This window comes from Xiphophorus couchianus, chromosome 9, assembly GCF_001444195.1.
Source record: "Xiphophorus couchianus chromosome 9, X_couchianus-1.0, whole genome shotgun sequence".
In the NCBI taxonomy this organism is placed as follows: domain Eukaryota; kingdom Metazoa; phylum Chordata; class Actinopteri; order Cyprinodontiformes; family Poeciliidae; genus Xiphophorus; species Xiphophorus couchianus.
The window spans coordinates 26,220,810-26,246,924 of NC_040236.1; the positions used below are offsets into that span (position 1 = coordinate 26,220,810).

Sequence of the window (26,115 nt, forward strand, 5' to 3'; positions counted from 1 at the left end):
AGACTACTGCAGACAGCATTAATATTTGACTCATATTTTGCTTATTTGCTTTGGAAGGAATGGGCCATGTCTATGCTCATTCTTCACTTTCACACATACATCTACAAATAGAAACAAATATGCAGAGACAGATTTTCATTGGAATGAAAGGTGAGTATTGCCCTCAATCACTAGTTCAGTCTAGTTTAATCAGAAAAACCTGAAACCGTAGTAACCAAACAATATGAAAATGCGATCATTTCCTCTCATTCAAACAAACCGCATTATGATCTGCTTTAGAGTCGGTGAAAGTTGTGTTTTCATCAACTATGCGATACATACCTGCCCTCTGGAAGAAGAAGGAATTATGAATACAACTGATGACAAGATACAATGGAGAGCAGAGAAAAGGGAGAATTGATTGTCCCAGTATTGATCAAACACTGTTGACTGGAGAACAAAAAAGAGGGTCATGAAACTTGAGATGATTTACTCTGAGTCCATATTTTTCAAACCTTCAATATTTACACTGAAAAACATATGTCACATTTATGTCAGTCGGAGTGAAAATAAAAAAAAAGTGCATCCAACACAGAGTAACACAAATCAGCATCAACTTCACTCTATGTGTGTATGACTAAGCCTTGTCTAATCATCTGCTGGGGATCAGAAACCCAGGAATGTCTTCAAACTGAATCAACGGAAAACATGCCCTGATGGCCTCATGCCCACAAACCTTTCAATGGCGTGGACTCATCCAACCACAGACATGCTTGACAATCTTCTGCGGTTTTCGTCTGTCAGATGAAATACCTCAACATAGCAACCATCTTAAAGCAACCTTTCAGAGTCTTCTTCACAATGGGAAAGGAAAAGAGAGCCGACACCAGCCACAGATCAGATTACAGCAGAGTGAAGCAAAAACTGCCTGAGTACTCCCAGTTCAAGCCAGAAAGCAACGCTATGTTTGTTCAACCATGAAGGAAAGATATACAGAAAGAACGAAGGAAAGAAAGAAAAACAGAAAGAAACAAAGAAGCAAAGAAACAAATAAAGTCCAGTTGCTTGCAACATATGAAACAGAAGGATTCTTACCTAGGACGCCCAGGCGGTAGTTGACTGTAATAACGATGACGTTCCCATAGCTGGCTAGGATGCTGCCGTCAAACATATTTCCAGTTCCTTCCATGTAAGAACCCCCGTGGATAAAAACCATCACCGGCTTGGGGCTTCCACTCTCCCTTATATCTGGAGGAAGAAGAGGAGGTGGAACATGCAGAAGGACTGATTAGATGACAGATTGAAGGTGACAGACAGTGATGAAATTTTAATTCTCTAGTAGACTTTGGCTACTTCTTAGTTTTTTTTCCAGAATTGTGCTGGCACACTGGCTTTTTAATATGAAGACCTTGTTAGCTTCAGGCATCAAATTGATTTTTTTTTTTCCATTCAAAGGATTGGACTGTGTTGACTGGTAAATGGGGATTTATTTTGTGAACCATTTTAAATTTCACATACTCTCTGTATTAATGAAACAGAATACTTAAAGCGATGAGTCTTGATTATACTCCAGGAAATCAGCTGTCAACAGGCAGGAGTGGCAATCTGACCTGTCATATCAAACTGATACAGAAACTGAGCAATTAATCAGCAGAAAAATTGGCTAGTAAATACAACGATAGATTCTGCCTTTTCTAAAAAAAAAACAAAAAACAAAAATGGGTCATTGAGATGTAAATTTGCCACCAGGTAATTGCTTTATTTATCTGTTCAGCTGTAGAGAAATATTTGCCTTTAAGTAAAAGTTCTGAAACACACGAGCACTTGATTTCACTAGAGGCAAACAGGACTAATTAGAAGTTAAATAAGACACCTTTCTGTTTAAATAAATCAAAGGTTTTGCTTATATGACAAAACTTAAGTCTGGAAATTTATTTAGAGTTAAATAAATTGCAGCTCCATCTGAGTGTTTGTTCAAACGACACTAAAAACAAAAAAGTGTAGTCCTTGAACTGCATTTAAGTAGTTATCCTCTCACTTTCCTTATCACAGAATTTAAACAAAATCTTATCTCAATAAAAAAAAATAATAATAATTAAGAACCCAAAAGAAATGGTTGTAGATGGACATAATTTGTTAACCGCAGCACAACAATAGTTATGTACAGTCATTGTAAAAAGAAAGTATGCTGGTTAGGGTATAAATGGTCTGTCCTATGTTCTAAAAATATTTACATCCAAATACAAATGTAGAAAACTACACATGTTATAAACAAAGATATAAAAACAAGTGAAGCCAGTAGGGAAGTTTAGGGCTAACCACAGAACCGCAGGCATATGGAAAATATGTTAATCTTTACCATACAAGTATTTGTTTTGTAATGATCTATTTGTCATGGCTGAATTTTAACTTCAAACAGTTGGCAGGTCAACAATGACAGCAGGATTCTTTCACAGGTGAACCAGTAGCATGTTCAGTCTGTGCCGATTAAGCAGGTTGGATTTGTCTTTTACAAGAAACTTACAGGATGTGTATGACTGCCTGTACCGCTTGATCTCAGTTTGTGGGTTGCTAATAAAAGCATGATGTATACTATATTGTTTGTTTCCTTATATATAACATTGTGGCCAAACTGGACCATTCCTCCCAGGGTTCTTTTTGAGTGTCAGTGAGTGTTTTAGTTTTTAACAGTGAGCTAAATTAGAATATGCTACCCTGTTTCCATGGTAATCATTTAAATCTTATTTTATGACTTTGGCTTTTAAATTGTGGCTTTCTGAACTTTGATATAATTACATTGACTTGATGTGTATTAACATGCAGTCATTTTTCATTTCCCACTTTAATGTTTTTGTTACCTTTGAACATATTTAGAACACATAGCTTCTCCTGATTTAATTGCTCCAAGTAGATACGAAAGAGTTAATATATTTGGCTGTTTTGTAAACTTTCAGTTGAATGAAGTTCATTATCTGTGTTGAAGTTTTGGTTATCAGCTATTAAGAATTCTTCAAGTAGTTGGATGCTTATAGTCATGCTCTTATTTTGAAGTGATGATGCAGCAGCTCCTTTTACTTCTTTGCTTCATTTCAAACAAGAAACATGCTGGAACAAAATAAAACAAGGACACTAAAGAACAATATATAAACATAAATACAACATCTAAGGACATTACACAACATGCAAATTATGGTGTCAAAACTAAATTTGTTTTTGAGAGTCGTAGTCTGTCAAGGGCAAAAATAATTTAGCTAATCCGCTAATAACTTGTTGCTGTAGTGCTTTAGTATTAGCAGAACAAGTGTTTATTAGTAGTGCTTTATGCTTAGTTCTTTCCAAAAACATGACTGTCAGGTTAATTGGTCTTTCTAAATTCTCCCTAAGTGTGAGTGTGTGTGTGCATGGTCGTGTGTCCTGTCCTGTGACAGACTGGCGATCTGTCCAGGGTGTACCCCTCCTCTCGCCCGGAACATTAGCTGGAGATAGGTACCAGCACCTCCCGACCCCACCGGGGACAAGGGTGTTAGAAAATGGATGGATGGATGGATGGATCTACTTTGATTTGTTGATAGTCTTTGTCTTTCTACTTTTCAATAAAATGAAACATTTTGCTTTTTTTGCAATGGCTTGTTCCACAAAGTAAGCAAAGTGACATAGTGAAACAGTAGGTGTGAATCGCCCGCAGATGTGTGACTATGTACCACTGATACTAGTTTCTGAAGGTTAAAGGTTTTTTAAATGAGTACAGAGTGAAAGGAAACCAATATACTGCTACTTATTGAGTCATCATAAGTTTTACAACTTTCAGTTTGTAACAGACACAAATCATCAAGAAGATTAAAAGCAAAAGTGTTTGTAATGGGAAGTTGGAGTCCCTGACAAGGCTCTGATATAAACCAAGTTGCAAGCAGAAGGGATGGCATGATTTGTGGAGATCCAACAATATTCTGAAAAAGTGACGCTCAAAACATGGAGTCACTTTCATCTTCTGCTGCCCAGAAATGAGTGACTCATCTTGCTTTCTGACTCTCTTCATTGGTGCATGCAGCAACATACTTTGTTAATGCCTCTGATGTGTTATCACTGAGGAACGCTGGGCTAGAGGGAGATCAGTGAGTCCATGGGGAATTAAAAATTAGCCATTCAAGAAAAACTGTTACTTATAGATTAAAAATACTAATTGAATAAAAAGGACTTTTCAGTTCAGGAAAGTTTTCCTACACCATGTGATTAAAGCGTCCACACTGAACATGGAAGGAAAATTGTGGAAACGAGCACATTTGGCTTCCTTATACATCTGCCATTAAGGTGACTCAACAGCTGTAGAACTGATTGATACCAAGGCTGTTTAATTCTATGAAATCTTTATTGAATCAAAGCAGCAGAGCATCAGAAATGTCCTTTCTCCTACCATGGTGGGGACTGCATCATAAATTTTTGTTTTGTAAAGTCACTTTTTTGTGACATGGAGGAAAAATATGCCATATGGACATATTTGGATTCTACATTGTGAAATGCACATTGTTCATACTGGACGAGTCAACTGGGGAAAGGATTTACTAAGCATTGGCTTCTTCCTGCTCCTTTTGTTACGTATATTTTTTTTCTTCTTTTTCAATTTCTTTCTTTCTCTTTTGCATTGTTTATTTTTTCATGTTCTAAATAAATAAAGATTTCATTTCAAAGGGAAATGAGGAATAAACAGAGGATAAAAAGGTGACCTTGGTTAGTGTTTTATTTGTCTTTTTTACCTTTTCTATAAACATACGTAGCTGACATCATTCTCTGTAACTTTTTTCTTTTCTGGAATCCAGCATCTTGTCACAGAGCACACCGAATTATTCCAAAAACTTGTAATAGAAAACGGTTAAGTGTTTGTACTCTTCAATTAATATGCTGACAGTATTTGTGTGAGTCACCATGGCAATTTTCATGTCATTCATAGTGCTAATGTCATAATATTAATCAAAATGTATAGCTGGATATGATAATGATATAACACGGTAAGTATAACTCCAATTTTATATATTGGTCACAATGAGCCTCAGTAATGAAATCGTGAAGCCTTGATGATGAAAGTGATGAGTGACAGTAATGAGGATGATAATAGCTGTTATGGTGGTGATGGTAAGTGTAATTAAAGCCATTATACAAATGAATTTAGTCATAACAATGTTGACAGTGAAGATGGCAGCAAACAAGACACAGACTCTGATGTTGATGTCAACAGCAGCAGTGATTGTAACGATAACTACAACCAACTCTCTTCAATGGTGATGACCATTTGTTGTGTCACAAGTGTGGTTACTATAGTTACCTGCTATAGACGGTGATTTTATAGACAATATGAAGGAGTGATGAGAAATTGTCGGACATCTTATTTAGGCCCATGATTTGAGCTTTAAGTCAAAGCTGATGGTGCTAACCATGCTGGTTTATAGAAGTCAAAGTTACATATGTCTGTGATTATTATTCTGAGACTGGTGGCTGTTGGTGCTGATGATAGTGATAACCATGGTAATAATGCTGAAGTACCAAACCAACAGTGATGTTTCAACAACTGGTGCATGATTATCACATTACAATTAAATATTGTTATTAGTTACACTTTTAAAGGATTTAAAATTACTATTAATCACTATAATCATGGAAATAATGATTTAGACCCTTGCTATGCTATTTACTTTTTTTTTTATTTCCTCCCCGTCTTTCACAAAATCTGTGATTCCAATCAGAAATGCTGGAACACTCATGCCTTGTCAGTAAGACAATGAAGACATTTAAATGAAAAGAAGGAAGATCTTGAAAATGGCTCTTTTTATTTTTTCCTCTAACCTAAATGTGAAATGGATAACCTACTTGTTGCCTCTACTTGTTGTTTATCATTTAGATCCTTCAGCTGGTCCACCTTATACACATGATTATTTCTGCAAGGAGAGATTTCTTTTCTAGATACTGATAAAGAAATCAAGACAAATGTGGCATCTACAGTACATGTAGCTAACATCACATTGTGAATTTAATATTGAAATCTAACTTTCTGCTGAGATTTTATTGGTTGTTTGTATTATAGTTTTAATGTGATCACCATCAGAATGATCCAGCACCAAAGTGACCCACAAGAACAGAAGAAAAAGGGACATCAGACACAGGATTCTGTCTTTATAAAAGTAAACATATATCCCACTTCTTATTAGGTGTGCAGCGATAAAAATGCTGGGTGATAAAATCAGCATCCAATCAACATCCAATCAGATGCTGTGCTGTTGCTTTGCTGAGAGAGAGGACTCACTGACCCTCCCACCAGGCCACTTCTGCATGTAAATGGTTAACAATAGTCGCTCCAGTGTCAGCAATTTGTAACAATGTTTAGTAACTTTTCAGACAAAAAAAACCCATAAAACAGTATTGGCCAAAATGTGAACTGGCAGGTCAGGCTTTTTAAAGAGAAGTGCAATCGGTGCAACACTACTACTTGTGTACAACTGCACCCAACAGCTTTTTGACTTGCATCCACTGTTAATACTGTTGTCCCAAGACTTTTGTTTTGAAGGAGAGTTTAGGAACATGTTTGTGTAGCTTGGCTTGATGTACTTATGCAATGTTGCTCTGCAGGTGTGTAGAGATGCATCTGAAACTGGCAACAGTGGACATGAGCGCATAATTAGAGCAGCAACCACAACATGAGTCATGCTGCTGTCACCCGTTATTTAGTTTTGATGCTCCTGATTTCCACCTCCTCCTGTACAAAATGCTGTGACGTAAACCATGGATAAAGTGTGACATTGCCTTTCAATATGGTACCTATCTGATTTAGGACCACATATGAAAATGACCTCTGACTGATTTGCAAAGATTGTATCATGGTCAGATGATGATGGGAAAAAAATCCCAGGTATGGGACATATTTGCCTGCTGTATGAATGTGGCATCCATTCATTTTGTCCACAAAAAGCCCAGGGGGGAAAATGGTGAACTTGGCTTTGTGTGTGTCATTTTATGATTGGTATCATAATTCATAAGGCTACGAGATTCCCTTCTTTTCATTCTGGACCGCAATCTCAAACTACAAGGTAAAATTGTCAATTAGAAGATTTAAAAGCATAGAAAATGCTGCATCAATTTTAAATTGAATTTCCTTTTCACCTTGTTCTAAGCATTGAGGTTTGAGAAGCAAATACATATTCTAGTATATGTGCTTAGAGTATGCAAATATGATTGTGCTATTCATTTTAAAGTGTAAAAGTGAATATTTTCACATCTCTGCCTCAAGAAACCTTACACGCTCCAGACAAGTGTCCAGACAGCATCATGGGTTACAGAAATAAGGTGGGTATTAAAACTTAATTGATCCCACCCAGATTCAAATGTTTAGCAATTTGTCATGTCTTGGATTTTGATAATCAAAACAATGCTTCTGGTTTTTAGTAAGTTTCCTGTAAATATGTTGAACTTTTGATTAGGTATGGATAACCTAAGCAGTCCTCCTGCTCTGTTTGGTAGATATGAGCTCTCAAGTACTGACTGAAAAAATAAATGAAAGTCTGCCTCAGGGAGATACTGTACATCCGGCATTGCTGTTCTAACGACCTCCCTTTGTTCTGCTCTGAAGGTCAGTGGTAATGAGGTGAGGTTAAAGGAAAACTGCAGCGGCTTTGTGGGGGAATTTGATGGATTTACCTGCATTTACCTGGATTTACAAAGTGAAAGAAGTTCCAGTGTCAACAGAACACAATGTACTTGAAAATTCCAGCCGTAAGATCTTCAGTTTTATTTATTCTCTATATGCTTCCTGGCATGCTTTGATTGGCTGTCAGAAAGCCAAAAACAATCCTCTAAAGCCTCTTCATTCCTTTCAATTAATCTTCATTCAGCTAGTGGAGGGTTTCACCATCTTTCATAACATGACTTAATGATGTATTTAAAGTGATTACCAGAACCACTGGTAATCACATAGATATTGATTACTTATTGTAATACTACAATTGCTTGCTCTTGGTCTGGTTTTTAACTGAATTTTCCTTTTGTATCTACTTCTTTTTTACTGACTATTGCTTTTAATTAAGCTAACTAGGAATAAGTAAGCAAACAAATCAGTCTCGTTCCAACCTGGATTGTTTTAAGGTGAGCTAAAAAAACAGGAAAATATGTGAAAATGAGACCAGATCTTGGAGCGCTTCAACTATTTAGACATTCCTGAAATAAGTCTGGGTGAGAAAGAGAGAGAGGGAGCTGTCTGAGAATAGTTAGTCTGCATTTTTCTTTCTCAGGTATGAGGATATGATCAAAGAGGTTCAGGAGCTTTAGATTTCTCAAAGCAAACCCTGAGAGATGCCCGCAGGCTGCGGCAACAACTTTAGTATCCTATTCATCTGCTCATGTTGAAGACTTATCAAACCAACAAGACTAACAAGCAGTAGGTTTTTTTCTTTGCTTTCTATGATCCTGTCTTCTGGCTGTGGCTGAGGTTCTCAATAACTAATGAATCTGTATTGTAACGTCACATATTGAAGCTGCAACTGGCCTGTTTCACAGTTTGGATAACATGCACTCCTGATCTCCATCTGAAAAACTGGGACAGGATTTAGAAGAATTTAATATTTATACTGCTGGATCATGAAAAGGTTATAAGAGGTGCTTCAAAAGAAGGAACATGAGCAACAAGTTAAGCGTAAAACTGTTAAAGAAATGCATTCGGACTCAAACAGCTGATCAAAGTCTTAAGGCAGTTATCCTTAAAATTCAGAGCATAAATCTGGCTTTCATTACATTTTCTGCCAGGCATTCACAATCATAAGCCCCAGAGGGCTAGAGTGGAGATCTGCCTTTGAACATGCCAGGAGTGCTGAGCTGCACATCCAGCTACACGCTATCGCTGCAGAGGTTGGACGCAGGGAGGCAGTTGTTTTAAATCTCTTAAAATATCACAAGATTCATGGGACAAATAACTCAAGTGGTAGACTCAAAGCAATTTCACCTGCACAGAGCCAGGGGATCCGGTGGGCTTTCATGAATGCACTGGCAGATACTCAGCCTAAATTAAGGCTCTTACTCTGCTTACTGCAGAGACAGTGTCTGTGAGAGAAGAGTTTAATGAACAGAGGCCACATTTCCTTCAACACTAAAAACATTCCCCTAGTTAACATTTGGGGATGGATGGAGAGAGAAGCTTGGAAAAACAGCCAAGAGATCCAGAACATCGATGCTCCTCGTTAAGGATGCTCCCTCCAATAAGGAGGGATTTCCTACAAGTCTGTAGGGAGATTTCCATCAAGCATTATGAAACTAATTTTAAACAGGAAGAATGGTGGTTCTTTTTATACGTTCATCTTGACGTTCATTTTTGGTTTTATTAGCCAAAATTTGAAACTTTAAACTGTGCCAGTTAACATGTTTTCAGTAAAATACCTTCTACGTTGCTTTGTCTCTTGCTCCTCTTTGACCTTTGTGCATTTTGAAGCTCCACTTAAAGACTGGTTCTGATTTTCAGAATGCTGTGAAAGCATGGACTCTTTTTAAGGTTTGATGGAGTGTATTTATTCTATTGTAATTCAACAAATGCTTATCGGTTCTTTATGAACTACTTTGGTTTTAATTTCTTTGTATGGTACAGTTATGTAAAATGATAACTGTTTTTTATGAAGTGAGGCTCTGTGGAACAATAAGGCAATGTAGACAAATGAATCTGACCAGATATTTTGAACACATCCTGTTTTGCGATGGGTGTCAGTTGAGAAGGCCAATAATGAAACTCAAACCAAATGGACTTTTTGAAGAAATTTTACTTGTTACAGGTAGCAATTAAAGTGACAGTATTAGTGACTTCTAACTGCTCTATTAATGTGGTTGATAAGTATAATTAGTATAATTCACTTAACCCATACTCAGAAGTGAAGTAAACATTTGGGTGAACAGTGCTCAAGAATCAAGAAAAAGTCTGGGTGTTTTCTATTTAAGCTCTGAGCATTGTAGTCTCCTGGAGGACTGAGAAGCTTTTCCATGGTTACAGACAATCAACCATGAGGGTCCTTACTGGAAAGTAAACAATGTCTGTAATCAATGCTTTAAGGTTAAAGGTGAAGCTGGTTTAAAGGACTGAAACAAGCCTTTGCATTAGCCATGATGGAATGTTTTGGTTTGGAGTCATTTCTAGATGACAGAAACTTTTTGTCTCACCTAGTTTGATCTTAGCAGGTAGTCTGAGCTCTGTTTCTTCATCTAAAACTGATCAAAGGTTTGTGAGGATGTTGTGCTTTTGAGAAGGTGGTTTATAATACGGCATGTGTTTTCAATCAGCTACATCTCTCAGCTTTCCAGGCCTAAATCTGATGACCACTGGCTTGGCTTCAGGTCTCCGTTGGCCTTGCATCAGCTACTTGCAAATCTTGGCCTTTCAAAATATGATACCCCAAAAAGATGGATATGAGGTATGATGGGGTTTATGAGCTCCATAAGCTCTTGTGAATTCTACAGTTCATGACATCTATATTTATAACTACTTCAGCATTATACGGTGAAAATCTTTAAATCTCTAGCTTTTAGAGACTTTCTCAGTTACGTTTCTATTCTCAACACAAAAAGGATTACAAACACCAGCTTCACAGAGTCTACAGAGGGAAATGCAAGATTTACTGGTCAGGAGGGGCGGAGAGGTCAGGGAATGTTCTCTGACTGCACTACAAGGCAACATTGGGTCAAAGGTTAAGAGTATTCAGACATGATGTGTAGAGAGAAATGGGTGGAGGGGTTGGGAGTTGATCAGAGAGGGCCTGACAGACTTTGGTTTGGTGTGTTTTCCCAGCCATATTTTCCTCTATGTTACACTGGATTAGCTTTCCTGCATGCATCCTTTATCAAGATAATACTTGAGGCTTGTTGGGATTTTACTGCATGCATCTGTGTGGTTCTCACTAATCTCGTTAGTGTGTGTGTGGAAAGGTTCGGGAGACTTGTTATGCATACTAGTTCCCAGAAAAACAGCATGGTGGCACAGATCAAAAGGATCCGGATGGTTGTGAGTCTTATTTGGGTGAAACTTCTGTTTGCCTCGTGATATTATACAGTAGAAGTGCCTTATTAAGACCTTCTGTCTGTCATTAAAGCTGCACTGCAGCAGTCTTTAGGGGATATGACACTCTCCTCTGATTTTATCAAGGACATTTTTTTCTGATGTGATTTTACAATAGAGTTACTATCTGCAGCAATCAAGCTAAACTTATCCTTTTCTTTTTTATTGAGAATGTGAAGCTTAAACACACAGTCAGAGCTCTACACTCAATTTAAATACCAATAAGAGAACTGCTAAAGTCTTATATTCATGTTGTCTTTGTCATAATTTATAGAAGGTGTTGATGTTGGACTCAGTGCCTTTATAGCACTAACAGCTTGGATGAAATGTAAATGCATTTCAGATGAGATTGAAAATCATGTACAGAGCAGATATTTCACTCCCCCAGTTTTTACCTGAAAACATTACATTAGCTTGACTAAATCAGATAATGAATGCATGAACTCACCAAAGAGTAAAACACTGCATGTGTTCCAGCGATATATACAGCTGAAACCAGATGTTTACATACACCAAAAAATTTGACACATCCCAAAAACTTTTCTGACTGACTGAAGTTAGTTTACTGGAGTTCTGGCCCACTCCTCCAGACTGAACTGGCTGGCATCACTCAGTCAGGTTTGTATGTCACCTTGCTACCCTTCTCCCTCCTGAGCAGTGTGCTGGTTGGACATTCCCATCAGGTCTGTATTTGCATATAATTGAGCAGATGAACGAGGCGCCTTCAGGCATCGATAAATTGTTCCCAGGATGAACCAGACTGCAGCAGCTCCATGATTCTCTTCCTAATATCTTGGATGATTTCTGCTGACTTTCCCATCAGAAAGCAGTGAGGTGAGGCCTTAAAATCCATCCACAGGTTAGCATACTATTAACTTACATGGATCAGTTAACCTATCAGAAGTTTCCAAAGCCATGACATCATCATCTAATCTTTCCCTTATTGTTTAAAGAGACAGTAATTATCCTATATGTAAACCTCTGATTTTGAAGACATTAATAAATACATATCTGACATGATCTTTCTTTCATTATTGTGGAATTTAGCAAATGGAAATTGTTTTGCTAATTCTAGCTGACCTAACCAGGAGAAGCTTGGTCTGATATAACTTCAGAATGACAGGCGGAAAAAGGTGTGTGTGTGGGGGGAGGGGGGTGCACGTGGGGGTGAGTAGGCGTGTGTGTCTTTTTATTTCATGTATGTAAACGTCTAGCTTCAACAATAGTTCTGACCATGCCCTGATGCTGTGTTGACATTTCAGGTTGTTTCAATCTTAGATTGCTTTCTCAGGTTGGAAATTGAAATTGGACAGGAAGCCTTTGGCGAGATTGCGGCACAAAGGGAGTCAGAAATTCCTTAAAAACATCGTAGCACAGAGAGAACTGGAGGAATATATTTGTGTGAGTTGGTGGTCTAAGTGGTTTGCTTCACCTTCAGTAAATACTGCAGCTTCTCCTCTTTTACCTTTTGCACACATGGTACACAGGAAATCTGTTACTCTGTTACTTAATATTATTTTTATTGGATTTTATTTTAAGATTTTTTCAGTTTTTCTCTTCATTTGTGTTTTGTTATATTATTTGGCAATGTTTCATGTTTTTTTTTCTTTTTGGTTTAAGGATTACATAATTTTAAAATCAGGAAGTTGATAGATGCAACTGGAGTACCAATGCTATAATTAGCCAGCACTTAAAACTGTATAGAAACATTTGATTTGATGCCTGAAACATGAACAAGTCTAAGTGTTAGTAAATTAGCCAGTGGCTGAGTTCCCTCAACAGAACCACGTTTAGGCAAATAAAAGGAAAAAAAACATGCAAAAATGTGGCAACAGCTGGCTGAGGGGTTAATAATTTCTATATCTGCTGGTGGGATGCAACATAGAGAAACAAAGAAAATGTAAAGAAAACAGCAAATCCAAGCAGAGAATTTATGTTACAGTATTAATATCAAAGAATGGTGGGACACATGTAAACTTCAAGACATCAAGCTGAAAAGGACAAAACACATTCAGCCCAAAAAGAGTTTACAAGTAAAGAGCAAAAAGAAAATGTCCATTACTTTCAAAAAAAGGACAAGAAATGTAAGAAAATCAAAGAAGATAAAAATTGGAGGAGAAAGGGTAAGTCTGGTTTCCCTTGTCATGCAAATCAGATTGGCATTTGGGGGAAAAAATACCTTCATCATCCGTGCGGTCACTATCACTTAAATCATCAGTGTGTTTCTTTGTAAGGGGACCTATAGGACCAAGAAGGAGAAAATGGAGGAAAACAAGGTCATCAAGAACACACACAGCCTTTAAAAGATTCTCTCAAAAGATAAGAAAGGTTCTCAGTGAATATATTCTTTTATCACTTCTTTAAAGAAAAATTCTCACTCCGACTGCAGAAATGCCACCTCATTGTCAGTTTCACATGTTTATAGTCGGAATTTGGTGCAGAAAAGTTTGCTTTAAGACAGTTACAGAGCAAAAAAAGAGGGAATTTAAAAAAGAAGCAAAAAAAATTTGTTCTTTGGTAAAAATGAAGAATTAACTGACGATGAACCCATGGGATCAAAAAACATTAGGCACTGTGAAACAGTGCATATATTAGCATATATTCAACATTTCTGACGTATTATTGTAACAATTGAAAATTATCTGCATAGCTGCAAAAGAAACAGACAGTAAAAGAAGCAATATCTTTAAGAGCATAACAAGCTACAGAAGCACATGACCAGCTCCACCTGTTGTTCATTCAGGGTTCATCTTGTGTTAAATAATACACAAGCATACACTGTAAACAAAAAAACCAAACAGAAAACAATTAAAAGCAATTTCTTGTTCACATTAACTTTCAATTTGATAGTTTGTTTTTTGTATTTCTACATTAAATGCTGATTAATAGATTAGAAAAATAACAGATGTAGGAAACATTAATAATATTATTATATGTGACCTGTTAGACAATTGATAAATCCAAAATAACAAAGGAAAGAAAAAAAATTAAAAAGAGAATTTACTTTTTTGTGACGAAAGCAAGCAGGTTGCTTAGATGTCAGGGATCCATGTCATGTTCCATATATCAAGATTGTTAGGTTAGCTTAGCTTGGCTTAGCTAGGTTAACACAAAAACTGGAAAATACATTCTGCCACAACTGGTTCTTTGAAGACACTCACGATCTCTCAAAATGAGGAGAATGAGTTGACACTTTTGTACTAATAACAGGGTTTATGTTTATTTTTTTCCATGTGCTACCTTTGGCAAGTCAGACTTGAACCTGACATGTCAGGGAAGATTTGTTGTATAAAAAGGAGATCTAAGGATGCATCGTAAATGGGTGATTGAATCCAGACTGCGTCCAGCATCAAAGTAGGCAAGCCACACTGGCATAATAATAACTTGTGTATTTATGACTTTCAAAAATTTGGATTATGTGTCTCAAAACAAAATTCATCTTTATCTAAGTATTGCCTTGAAATTGTTGAACATGATTCCTAATTTCAAGTGTTTTACACTTTAATGCAGAGGCAGTAACGCTATGTCTATGGACCATTATATAAAATGCAGCTTATTATTTATTTGTGAAAGAAACTGACAGTAATTCTACAGAGTAATGAGAGTAAAACTGAAGCAGATGGAATTTTATGGGCTTCTATAGTATTCACTCTTGAATGAGATGCTGGTTATGTTGTGATCCTGAAATGGATTTCTTCCCTCGCGATGTATTTTTAAATTTTTGAAAATCTTAGCCAAAATACATTTTAATTTGACTTTCTAACAGAGATGTAAGTTCTCTCTTAAAGTCAGCTAGCCTTACCCATCAAGAACTCAGCATGGACAATGGATGATTCTTCAACGTTCACTAGCTGAACGCTGGACTTTAATTTGATTGCTTTCTTTTTATTGTGCTCTATCACTGAATCTCAGCCAGGGGGAGTGGTCAGTTGCTTCTTTAACCACCCAACATGTTGTCACATTAAGTTTTTTTATTCACACAGAATCATAAACATGTACGTCCTTCAGAAACATACACAGACACACAAACACAAGTACACTCCTACTGACATGCTCACATGTAAACTTTATAACATCAAAAACATGCTGAAGTAAGATTGCAAGATGTGTGACATGCAGGAAACAATTGATTGGATCTTTATGCAACATGAACTCAGAACATGTGATGCCACCAGGCCTTGAACTGCCTTAGCCAGAAAATGCCCATGCTCATCCGACCAACTACAATTTCCAGCCAGCACTGCAACCCACATTCTCTGCAACGGTCTGACTTTATAGCCACATAGTCTCTATTAAAGTAAATGTAAACAAAAATCACATAAAAAGAGTACAAAGGTAAACCCAGTGGGGTATTAACTTACAAGATTTACAATTGCATCAGTAGCTCATGTTCCTGAGCCAGTCCTTCTCAGCTATGCGAGTGCTTCTTTCTAATAACTTTAAGTGGAAGAAGTTTCCCTGCATATAATTTTGTCCCACAGCATTCTCAGCTTGCCTTTGTGAATCTGACAAGTGATTTGATAAGCAAAAGCTGAGTGTGCTTCCTAGAAGTGCTGAATGAGCACTAGACACAAAAGTCACTTCTTTCAAAATGTGGAACGCCTAAGAAGAACGGCTCGACTGCTGCCTGTGGATGTGTGGCCTGTTCTAAAAACAGAACTTCATGTTATGCTGTGGGTCATTTATGGTGACCTTTTAGCATTACGCTGAGTGATAATACGATATTATGGAGAACAAAATCAGATATTGTGTCTTCGCTGGCCTGTAATCCGGATTAAAGCCGGTTAATGCTGTTCTCTCTCTGATTAAACTCTTGACATGTTTCCTGGCTCCCTTCAGTCCTCTGATCATCACAGAGTTTCTGGGAAAACAACAGCATCACCCATCTCTCTATTCTTCTTCAGGTCTTTTTACCATCAGGGTTTGGTCATAAAAATGTCTTCCCCCATTATGTAATTTACAATATCCCCAAAGACTAATGCACTTTTTCTCTTTAGGTGCATAGTATTGCAAAGAAATAAAATGGGACAAACAGAAATAAAAGACAATCTTCCAAACAATCTATTTTAAAGTCAAGCTTAAATCTGCTCTGATGAAAAGACCCAGCCACTGTTGGAGCAAACACCTTCAGTGCTGCTTGTTTCAAAAACTCACAAGTGCTTCACTCAAGCTCCATCTGACACTATCAGCCCATTTCAGCACTTCACCAGTTGTTTTTGATGCAGGAGGCAACATGGCTCCCACCCCCAGAGCAGCTTTGTCTTCTAAGGCTGAAGTTGGTCTCTGATTAATAGTTCTCATATACAGTCATGCTGGGGCAGCAGGCTGAAAGTGGAGGACATCAGTAGACTGAAAAAACTGATCCGGAAGGCCAGCGACGTCGTTAGAGTGAAGCTGAACTCTGACAATGGTGTCAGAGAGAAGTATCCTGTTCAAAATGCAGGTACTGTAGTCTTTCACAATGAGTCTCATCCACTTCATGACGTGCTAGATGGACACAGGAGCACCTTCAGCCAGTGACTCACTTTACCAAAGTCAACCACAGAGCAACACAGAAAATCATTTCTGCCTGTAGACATTAGACTTTACAATACCCAACTATGAGTAACTTAAATCTAATTTTCTCTGCACTCCTTTTATATTAATGTATTTGCATGTGCATGCTTGTTATTTATTTATTCTTTATTTATTGAACTACTCTTAGGTACATATGTATTTTAAAAACTTTATCTCTTATGATTATATTTGTATTATTAATTAACACCTTAGATGGAGTAGCTTGTCAATAGATAAGCAATTTCCCCTTGGGGATCAATAAAGTATATTCTATTCTATTCAGAATGAATAAAAAGTTTTTTTCCATTAAGTCAACTCACTGAGTAAAGCACATTATATTGATTATTCCATGCTGACTGATGTTTTCAGGCCTATATCCATCTTAATTGTGATGATTTTTTGCTTACAGTCAATATTGAAACACAACATTTAAGATTATAATATTACACTAGACCAATAAGAAAACATTTTAATATATAACTGTGGGCTTAATGAAAAGCTTATTTAATACCTGCTTATATGTTATTCTCAAAATATACACCTGAAAAATGAACCTTAACAGAACACATAAATCTTTTATTGTTGTTATTGTTGTGAATCATGTCTCTGTTTTATGTATATGTGGACCAGGAGTCTGTTGAATAAATCAATCAATTAAAACATATTCCAATTTAATGGCCATGACTGTAGTTACTGCATAAAACATCAAAGGTTTTGCTTCCTTTTCCTGTTCCTGAAAGTATCTGGCTTCATTACAGGGACACTGAAATGTGTCAGTAAAGGTGCACTTACCGCAGATTCACAAATACAACATAAGAATGTCTGGTAGAGATCGACTTCCATAAGTATGCTTTTAACTGTAGCTGGGCGAAAATACAAAATTATATGTAAACAAAATAGTTCAACTCAGATGAAAGAAAACAATAATATCTTGCAGTTGTCTGTTATAATATGTTGACCACAGATAATTGGTGATGTTTAGTGATGCAATGGGGAAGTGTGTGGTCAGATTCTATAGTTGAGACCTTGCTACTGAATTTGTCTGAATTTAAGCTGGTTTTGAGGGAAATGCTTCTTAACACCCCTGCCTATCACAGTGGTTAGAGTATAATGCTGCCTGGCTACCGAACAAATTGTCATAATGCTACACATGATTGGTGTAGATAAGTGTAGCAACCAAAGCAATTAGATCAGGACAATTAATAAAAAAAATAAAAATTCTAAATTCCTTAACTTAAGTTAACAACGTAACCTGAGTGTTTCTGAGGACTGAATCCTGAAACCACTATGTACTCCCCAATAAATAATCTAAAATAACTAGGAAAAAAAGAACAAATGAAAACTTGTGAGATATAAAAGAAACCCATGACAGATGTGGCTGCTATTGGAATTGCACATGTGCAGTAATTACTATGGTATCTTTTTTGAATCGGGGGTTAGTGGGGATCAGAGCAGACACGACAGCTGCATGACAGGTCTTATCACAGAAACCAAGAAAAGGTGAGAGGGAGAAACATGCCCTCCTACAATCAAGTTTAATTTCTAAATCATCAAGTGACAAGCAGGTCCTGACACTGGCCTTTAGCCCCCTACCTGCCACTGTGGAATATCAGTGATACACGTCCACAGATACTGGTGAGGTCAGCTGATATCGGCTCTGATTGGGAATATGGGACTTTCATCTATCTGTCCTTGTGTGTGTTATCTTTACAGCTTTATTTATATTTTCTCTCACTGCTATCATACACTCTTCCCCTTATTTCTTCATCTGCTTTTGGCAGCACTATGTCTTTTAAACAGGTTGCACACAGACTGAACAATCTGGATAGACTGCAGTCATATTAGCAAGCTTTTATGTGGATGGAAATCAAGCCAGTTTTATTATTTAAGGTATAATCATGATCAGAGGAGTAAAAAATACATGTAAAAAAATTGGGAAAAATCTTAGAATTCCAGTCAGATAAGATAAGAATAAATCTCCTAACATGACAAAATGTTAGAAGTAGTAAGAAGGACTTTAGTGAGCCTAAGAGTGTCTCCATTAAGAAAGACTTTGTTTAGACCAACAAAGAGAGATATCCTTTGTAAAATGCTGTTCCAAAAGCAGGCACTGCGTGTTGATACTGCCTGGCAATCAATTATGCATAGTTTAAACATCCCAGTGAACCTTTAGAAAGTCATGAGGACTTAGGAAGAGCACATGAGGGGTGTTTGCTGACTTGGCAAGATCTAAAAGCAAAGGTAAGCATTGAAGACTTTGAATGAAAGACAAAGGCGGTATGAAATTAAATCCCAACTTATTGCTGTTGAAGGCCCGGATGAAGGTTGGATACCATTTCCCAAAAACTCTCACAAAAGATTTTATTCAGCTTTTAGCATTCCCCAGAGAAAACAGTGAAGAACACAACGGTGGCTCTTGAGGCAGGTTTTGCCTGACTTAAGAGCTAAACCTGCCTAAATGGAAACATTAGTCTTTCTTAAATGTTTCCATTTGCTCTAAATCTATGATGTTTTTCCACACTTGATGTTAGGGGTGAATACCTTAGAGCATGAAAAAGACTACTTGATTTACAAAGTATAACTATGAGTCCTGAAAGCAAAATGCTACCAATGTGTGCCCACTGGTTCGCTGTCTTTGTATGTCTGTTCATGCTGACCACATAAATGGATGACTGTTCAAATTGACTTTCATGCCTTTTGACAGACCAAAAACCAACCACACCAAAGCCGCCTGGGAAGTAAGAGTGATACAGACAAACACCTACAAAAACTAACTCAAACATCCAAGCTGAACCCTCAGGCTAGCCCTCTTTTAGGTAAGGTAATTATTTCATAAAGAGTCTATGCATTGATTAGCACTCCACGCAAGATCTGTCCATATCTACATATTGGTCCATGTATGCATCAGTCAAGACCAGCTTTGGCACAGAGACACACAACTTTAATCAATCACGAATGCAGATTAAAAAGGAGCTCTACCAGAGCACACAGTTCAAAGAGCAAAAGAGGTTATCTACAAGTAACCAAAGATAAAATCCTCACAGGTTTTAAACTACAAACATAGAATCCATTCCCCACTGTTAAACCAGGAGTCTATTGGAATTGAGCAAAAAGTTGTGATGTGAATGAAGTCATCTGCAAGCAAACAAATGACACATTCTGTAGGAGTTGATGGTGTAGTTCATATCTGAATAATCGGTATATCTGAAAAAAAAATCTAAGGTTCTCATCAGCTAAAAGAATGATTAGTTTTAAATAAGATTCAGTATGCTACATTCATGGTGTTTAATTATTCTGTTTCTTACGTATTATTTATATATTTATTTATTTATTTTACATATTGTTGAGAAAAGACAAAAGTTATTCTGATACTGACACTACAGATCAGCTGACTAACCAGTGCAGTGGATACCTTGACTGAGAAACAATAAAACACTAATGGCTGGTTCACACTGCAATATTTTTGTCCCGATTTTCTCTTTCTGATAACCTTAACAATGCTCTGATTATTGGAATAGCTCAAGATAATCTCGTGAGATTATCTGTGTGTGTGTGGTGTGTTGAAAATGATGTCCACTCAGAAGGACATTAGGGCCCCTTCAAAATAAAACCAAGAATATTCAACATGTTGCAGCATGTGCGGTGTTCCCCAAGGAACAACAGGCAAGGAGGTTGTTGAATGTGATGTGTAGTCAATCAGAAAACAAGATGATTTACACACGGAGGGGAATACCAAGTACAAAAGGCTGAACAACTACCACCATGAACCAGAAAGTCCGGCTGATGTTGAAGACATCTTTTTCTATTGTTTTTTTTCTCTGCTAAAAATAGTCGACAAGTTGGGGTGTGCTGTGGTGGTGCAGGAGTTAAGCTCAACCCATATATGGGAGGCCTTAGTCCTCGACGAGGCCGTCGCAGGTTCGATTCCCGGCCTGGCGACCTTTGCCGTATGTCTTTCCCTTCTCTCATTACCCACTTTCCTGTCAATTAACTATCAAATAAAGGCTCTAGAGCCAACAAAACCTTTAAAATAAAAAATAGTCGACAAGTTATCATCACTCCTTCTTCCCAGTCAGCCAGGTTTGTTTAGTCTGAACTCATCCTTAGTCTTGAGCAATTTTGCAAGATTTTCCAGTTGACATCTGAATATTCATATCAGCGGACAATTGAAAAAATCTTTCCATATGAACCAGGCACAAGATGAATTACCTCATTATCTGGATTACCTTGAAATAATTTTGTCCAGTGATAGGAATGTTAAAGATTTGGTTTGGACAGAGCTGTCACATAAAGAAATGTACCAGACATGGGCCCTGGCATGACTAGAGAAGTGATAAGGCTACAGCCAGTTAGCAAATAATCTGAGTCAGTCAAAGCAGTGGATCACCAGATCTTGAAGATGCTTCAGATACTTGAAAAAAGATTGCGGGCTTGCATTAGGCCACACTTTCCTTTATGATTATTTTGGTAGTTGACTAATGTCCTAATATTTGTCTCAAGTACTCCACTGGTAACCATTACTTTAATCCATCTCTGCTCTGTGTGAACTCCCCTCTTGTTGTCAGTGAAGTGTTTTCTACAGTAAGCCTATATGTGCAGACCCAGACATTTTAGATCAACTCCTATAGTAGGTTAACATATCTGGATAGACAAGAATTTGAAAATATTTTTATTTCTTTCTTTGATAAGGTCTAATTGATGATAATGCTACTGGTATTGGTATCGGCCTGATACTAGTGCTCTGGACTATCTAAGTGTTACTTTCCCAACCCAGAACTAATCAGGATCAAAGCTGTCCTGTTTAACCTCAAACGCAACCCTCTTTCCTTAACTATTGACAAATGATAAGATCATCTATGTTGAAACCTTGTTGCATAGCAATCAAACCTCTCTTCTCTGACCAGAACTTGTAAAAGGAAACCAGAATCATCTATTAGTCAGAGCAGACTTGACAGATTCCTTTGATTCTGTATTTTTGTTCTCACCTTGCATGGTTTTAATACATTTCTTACTCTTCTCATCTTGTTAAAGTAATTTTTTTCCATGGCAACTCGTACTCATAAAAACAAGCCGATACACACAACTAGATTTTCTCTTGTGCTGTGCTGCCATGCAAATCAAAGACAAAAGCACACTTCATACTAAGTGGTGGTTGTAATATACCAATAAGTTATTTGCCGATCCTCGAAAAAATAACTCAAAAGAAGTAGATGGAGAAGTTTGATGGCAACATCTGTAGTTTGCAGCAGGGGTCACACTAGACTTTTTGTGTTGTCTGTCATTTTGACTAATGGTGTCAAAAACAAATCTGCCATAATCTAGTTTTACCATCAGTTTTCAACAATATTGATAACTATCAACACATACTACATTTTCATCAACCTTAAAATTTATTGTTATTAGGTATCTCCCTATTGAAACCTTAGCTGCAATTTGGAGTATCGTTCTACCTGAAGTGTTGATCTTTACCAGGCAATTTGACTTATGAACATTTAAGATCTTCTCTGACGATTGAATGTTAAAATGTCTTGTCAAGAGCAAGGCAATAAGATATCAGGATTTTGCTCTGTCTACAGATAAATGCAGCAATGCAGCAACACAGTGCTGCCATGATAACATAGATGCTGGGTGAGATATCAGATGTTTGTTTCCAAATGACATGCTTTCATTTGGACAGAAGTTTGCTTGCTTAGTCTGCGCCAGATTTCAGGTGAGCTTTCAGAACTGTCACAAGAAAGCAGACTGTCCAAGCAATCAAACTCTGTGTCGCTTTAGCCAAACTGAAGTCAATTCGGTAACACTTTATTTGACGGGTTGTGAATAAGACTGTCATGACACCGTCATAAACATGACATAACACCTGTCATGAACATGAGTAAGTCTTCATGAATATTTATGACTGTTAAAAAGTATGTAGCTTTATGTTACTAAAGCTAAAGTTTAATCAGTAATACTTTTATAACAAATTTATGTCAGATCATGATTTCTTGGTTAATGTCAAGTTGTCATAACAAAGACATTTTGAATATTGTCAACTTTGTATTAAAAGTGTCATGATTTACGAAATGATACTTTAAGACAGCAGTCATAAATATTCATGAAGACTTATTTATGTTCATGACAGGTGTAATGTCATGTTTATGACGGTGTCATGACAGGCTTATTCACAATCCGTCAAATAAAGTGTTACCGTCAAACCTCATCAAATAAATATTAGCAGCTATTTCAAAAAGCAAAATATTGCTTTATGGAAAAATACTCCTGACACATACAAACACAATCTGGCTAGATCTAAACTTTAACATGTTTCTAAAAAATGGTACTTAATACTCAAGCCATCCATCAAAACAGCTGTACAGCAGTGAACATAATCAAGCTGTCATTTGTGAAGATGACATTGAAACATGATGAATGGGGTGTCAGGGGAACGACTAAAATATGTCATTTAAAGGAGAAAATCTGTCCTAACTCACAAGATCTTAAGATTATACAATCCTAAAAGGTAGTCTGCGCACGGGGGATGATGCATTAATTTTCCAGATCATCACCAGGCCCGTTGCCTGTAGCATATAAAGTAAGATTAGTCAGAGGAAACAGACAGGATTGAGAATTACTTAATCACTTTGACTCCCCGCCAGCAGAACAGAACTAAATGAGAAGAAATGTTGCATAAATCTGCATACCGGCCTCTGATTTTAGGTCTGTGACGAAAGGAAACACAAGTCATGAGGACTAAATAAGTCAACCAACTGAGGTAGTGCTAGACTTTAAACATGCACATGTCTTTAGCATGTGATGACCTGCATTTAGATGCCTGTTTACATTTATCATATCAGGAAAGAAGGGAAATAAACCACAGAAAAACATTTTTCCTACTCACAAGCAGCAGGAGGCAGCCAAAGAAGGAGGGGGAGATTTACCTACCTGAACTGAGGATTTCTCATTTCTCTTTTTTTTTGGCCCATTTTCTTTTTTGCAACCACTCTACTTTTCAGGCATCTTAACTAACTGCATTATAAGACTAAGTCTAGAATTTATTTAGCTAAGTCGTGGGGTTTAGCCTTTGCTTCTTTAAGGGAAGGCATGACCCAACACCAAAGCTGCATAAATAAATTTAAATCTCTCTGACGTGAGCAACACAAAATCACACACTAGTCAGACTTTTAGACCTGTCATGCAAAACCAACTCTGACAAATTTGTCTATTTATGTCACACTTAAAAGTAGCAGTGCATCAGTCAAATTTTAATCTCATACAAAGATAACCTGACTAAATAGAGAATGCATTATTTTTATTTGTCCAATAAATCTAATATATGGCAGCAACACATATTCATTATTTGCAATAATTGTCCATTATTTTCTCTCTCTTTTTTGCATTCACAAACGCAGTGATTTACAGTACTTTTTTATAGAGAAAAAGGTTGGTATGAATGGCTGTTTTCCCCATTTTGTATTTACTCAGGTTATTTTTGCCTGACATTAAAAAAGAATGTTTGATGATCTCAAACAAATAAATGTGGCAAAATAACTAAAATCAACAGAAATCATTAAAAGATAAATAAATTTTCACAGAGCTAAAGCTGGCACAGAACAAAGAAATTTCTAAATGAAACACCTCTTTTATTTCATTTGTGGAACAGTAATAGAAATGTCATTTTGTAGTGGTAATGTCATGAGAAAGAATCATTTTACTTGCCTATGAAAGTAAATGCTTTAAGTGTGGATGATATTAAATTGGTCGTCAGTGATGAAGTAAGAAACCTGTGTTGGTTTTGGTCAGGATGCTATTTAAATCCCATCTTAAACAAGTTTTTAGGACTTTGTTCATTCATCTCCAGAAGTTCACAAAATTTTGTTAAATCCTCCAGCTGATCCAAAACATCAGCAAGATTTCTGATGAAAATTAAAAAACGTATAGCTCCCGCTGCCGACAAAAATGTTTTTTTCTTCTGTAGTTGATACACTTGGCTCAGTGTTTAGCTCTCTCTCTCCCTATACAAAGCTATTGAGCTTTCTCAGTGATTTATCTATATATCTATAGATCTATATATATCTATATATCTATATAGATATAGATATATATACATATATATATATATATATATATATATATATATATATATATATATCTATATCTATATCTATATAGATATATATATATATATATCTATAGATCTATATATATCTATATATCTATATAGATATAGATATATATACATATATATATATATATATATATATATATCTATATCTATATATATATATATATATATATATATAGATATACATATATATATACATATATATATATATATATATATATATATATATATATATATATATATATATATATATATATATATATATATATATATATATATATATAGATATAGATATATAGATATATATAAAGTAATTTTTACTATATATAAAGTAAATTTATATACTATACATATACCATTAATATTACATATACATCACTGCATATGTAATATTCTTTAGTTTGTAACTGAAAATTCTATTTAATATTTTGTCTTTACTGTTTGGAACCCTTATGCTGAACTGCCAGGTGGCGGTTCTGTTCCTGGTTGTCCCTTTATAACCAACAGCACCATTTGGCATATACATATATATATATATATATATATATATATATATATATATATATATATATATATATATATATTACTTTATTTAACCAGGTAAACCCTGTTGAGATCTAGATCTCATTTTAATGTTGTGTTCCTGTTGTACTCGAAACTGTGAAATGCAAACTTTTTAGAAGGAAAAATCAACTGGAACACGCAACAAACTTGGATTTCCCATTGGGAAATTTGGAGAAACTCTGACAATTCCCAATTATAAATTGCGTTTTAATATGGCCGATCCTTGCATCAGCAGTAGTAAGCTGTGGTAAAAACATGTTTATTTTGCAAGACACACATATGAGAGTGCGTCTAAAATAAATGTTATATGAGGCACCTGCAGCTATAAACTGTACGAATTAAAAGTGCTGTTTGCTTATGGAGAGTAAAGCTTAAAATGACGTTTAAAAGGTACTACAAACAATGTATGGGTGCTGCCATGTTGGAATCTATACTTCTCAATTGGAACAATGTTACCTTGGGTCTGAGGTCAATCCCAGCTCCAAGATCTGACTTCCAAGGATACTGGGAAGCAGCATGGTAATCTTGAAGACCAGCTCAGAGCTCATGTGGTAGTTTTCCTCTCCCTGATGAAGCCACTAAAAGAATTACTGTGATTATGTTGTCACTCTCTTTAACACAGAAAGTACTCCTGGGTACTTCTATGTCTTTTGTGTCTCTGCTCTGTCTTTTCAAACCTCCAGATGGCTGTTTGTACTGAGCCAGGTCCTGGTTCTGCTGGAAGTTTCTTCCTGTTTTTTCTCTCCACTGTCGCTACAAGCATGCTCAGAATGAAAGATTGCTGTATAGTCAACAACACAATGGAAGTGACTGTCTACTGTTGTTTTGTCCAGGAGGAGTACGT

General features: G+C 36.4%; 1 protein-coding gene across 3 annotated transcripts in view; it reads right to left on the reverse strand.

Moving 5' to 3' along the window:
• nlgn1 (neuroligin 1) overlaps positions 1-26,115 on the reverse strand; it is a 363,572-nt gene that overhangs the window by 207,471 nt on the left and 129,986 nt on the right. For 2 of the 3 annotated variants that reach the window (XM_028027190.1, XM_028027191.1), the window contains 2 exons: positions 13,227-13,286; positions 1,075-1,227 (listed from right to left, as the gene is read on the reverse strand). In XM_028027190.1, the coding sequence (XP_027882991.1) occupies positions 1,075-1,227; positions 13,227-13,286 (213 nt within the window). The remainder of the gene's footprint in view (positions 1-1,074; positions 1,228-13,226; positions 13,287-26,115) is intronic. The other variant, XM_028027192.1, reaches the window with a different exon arrangement.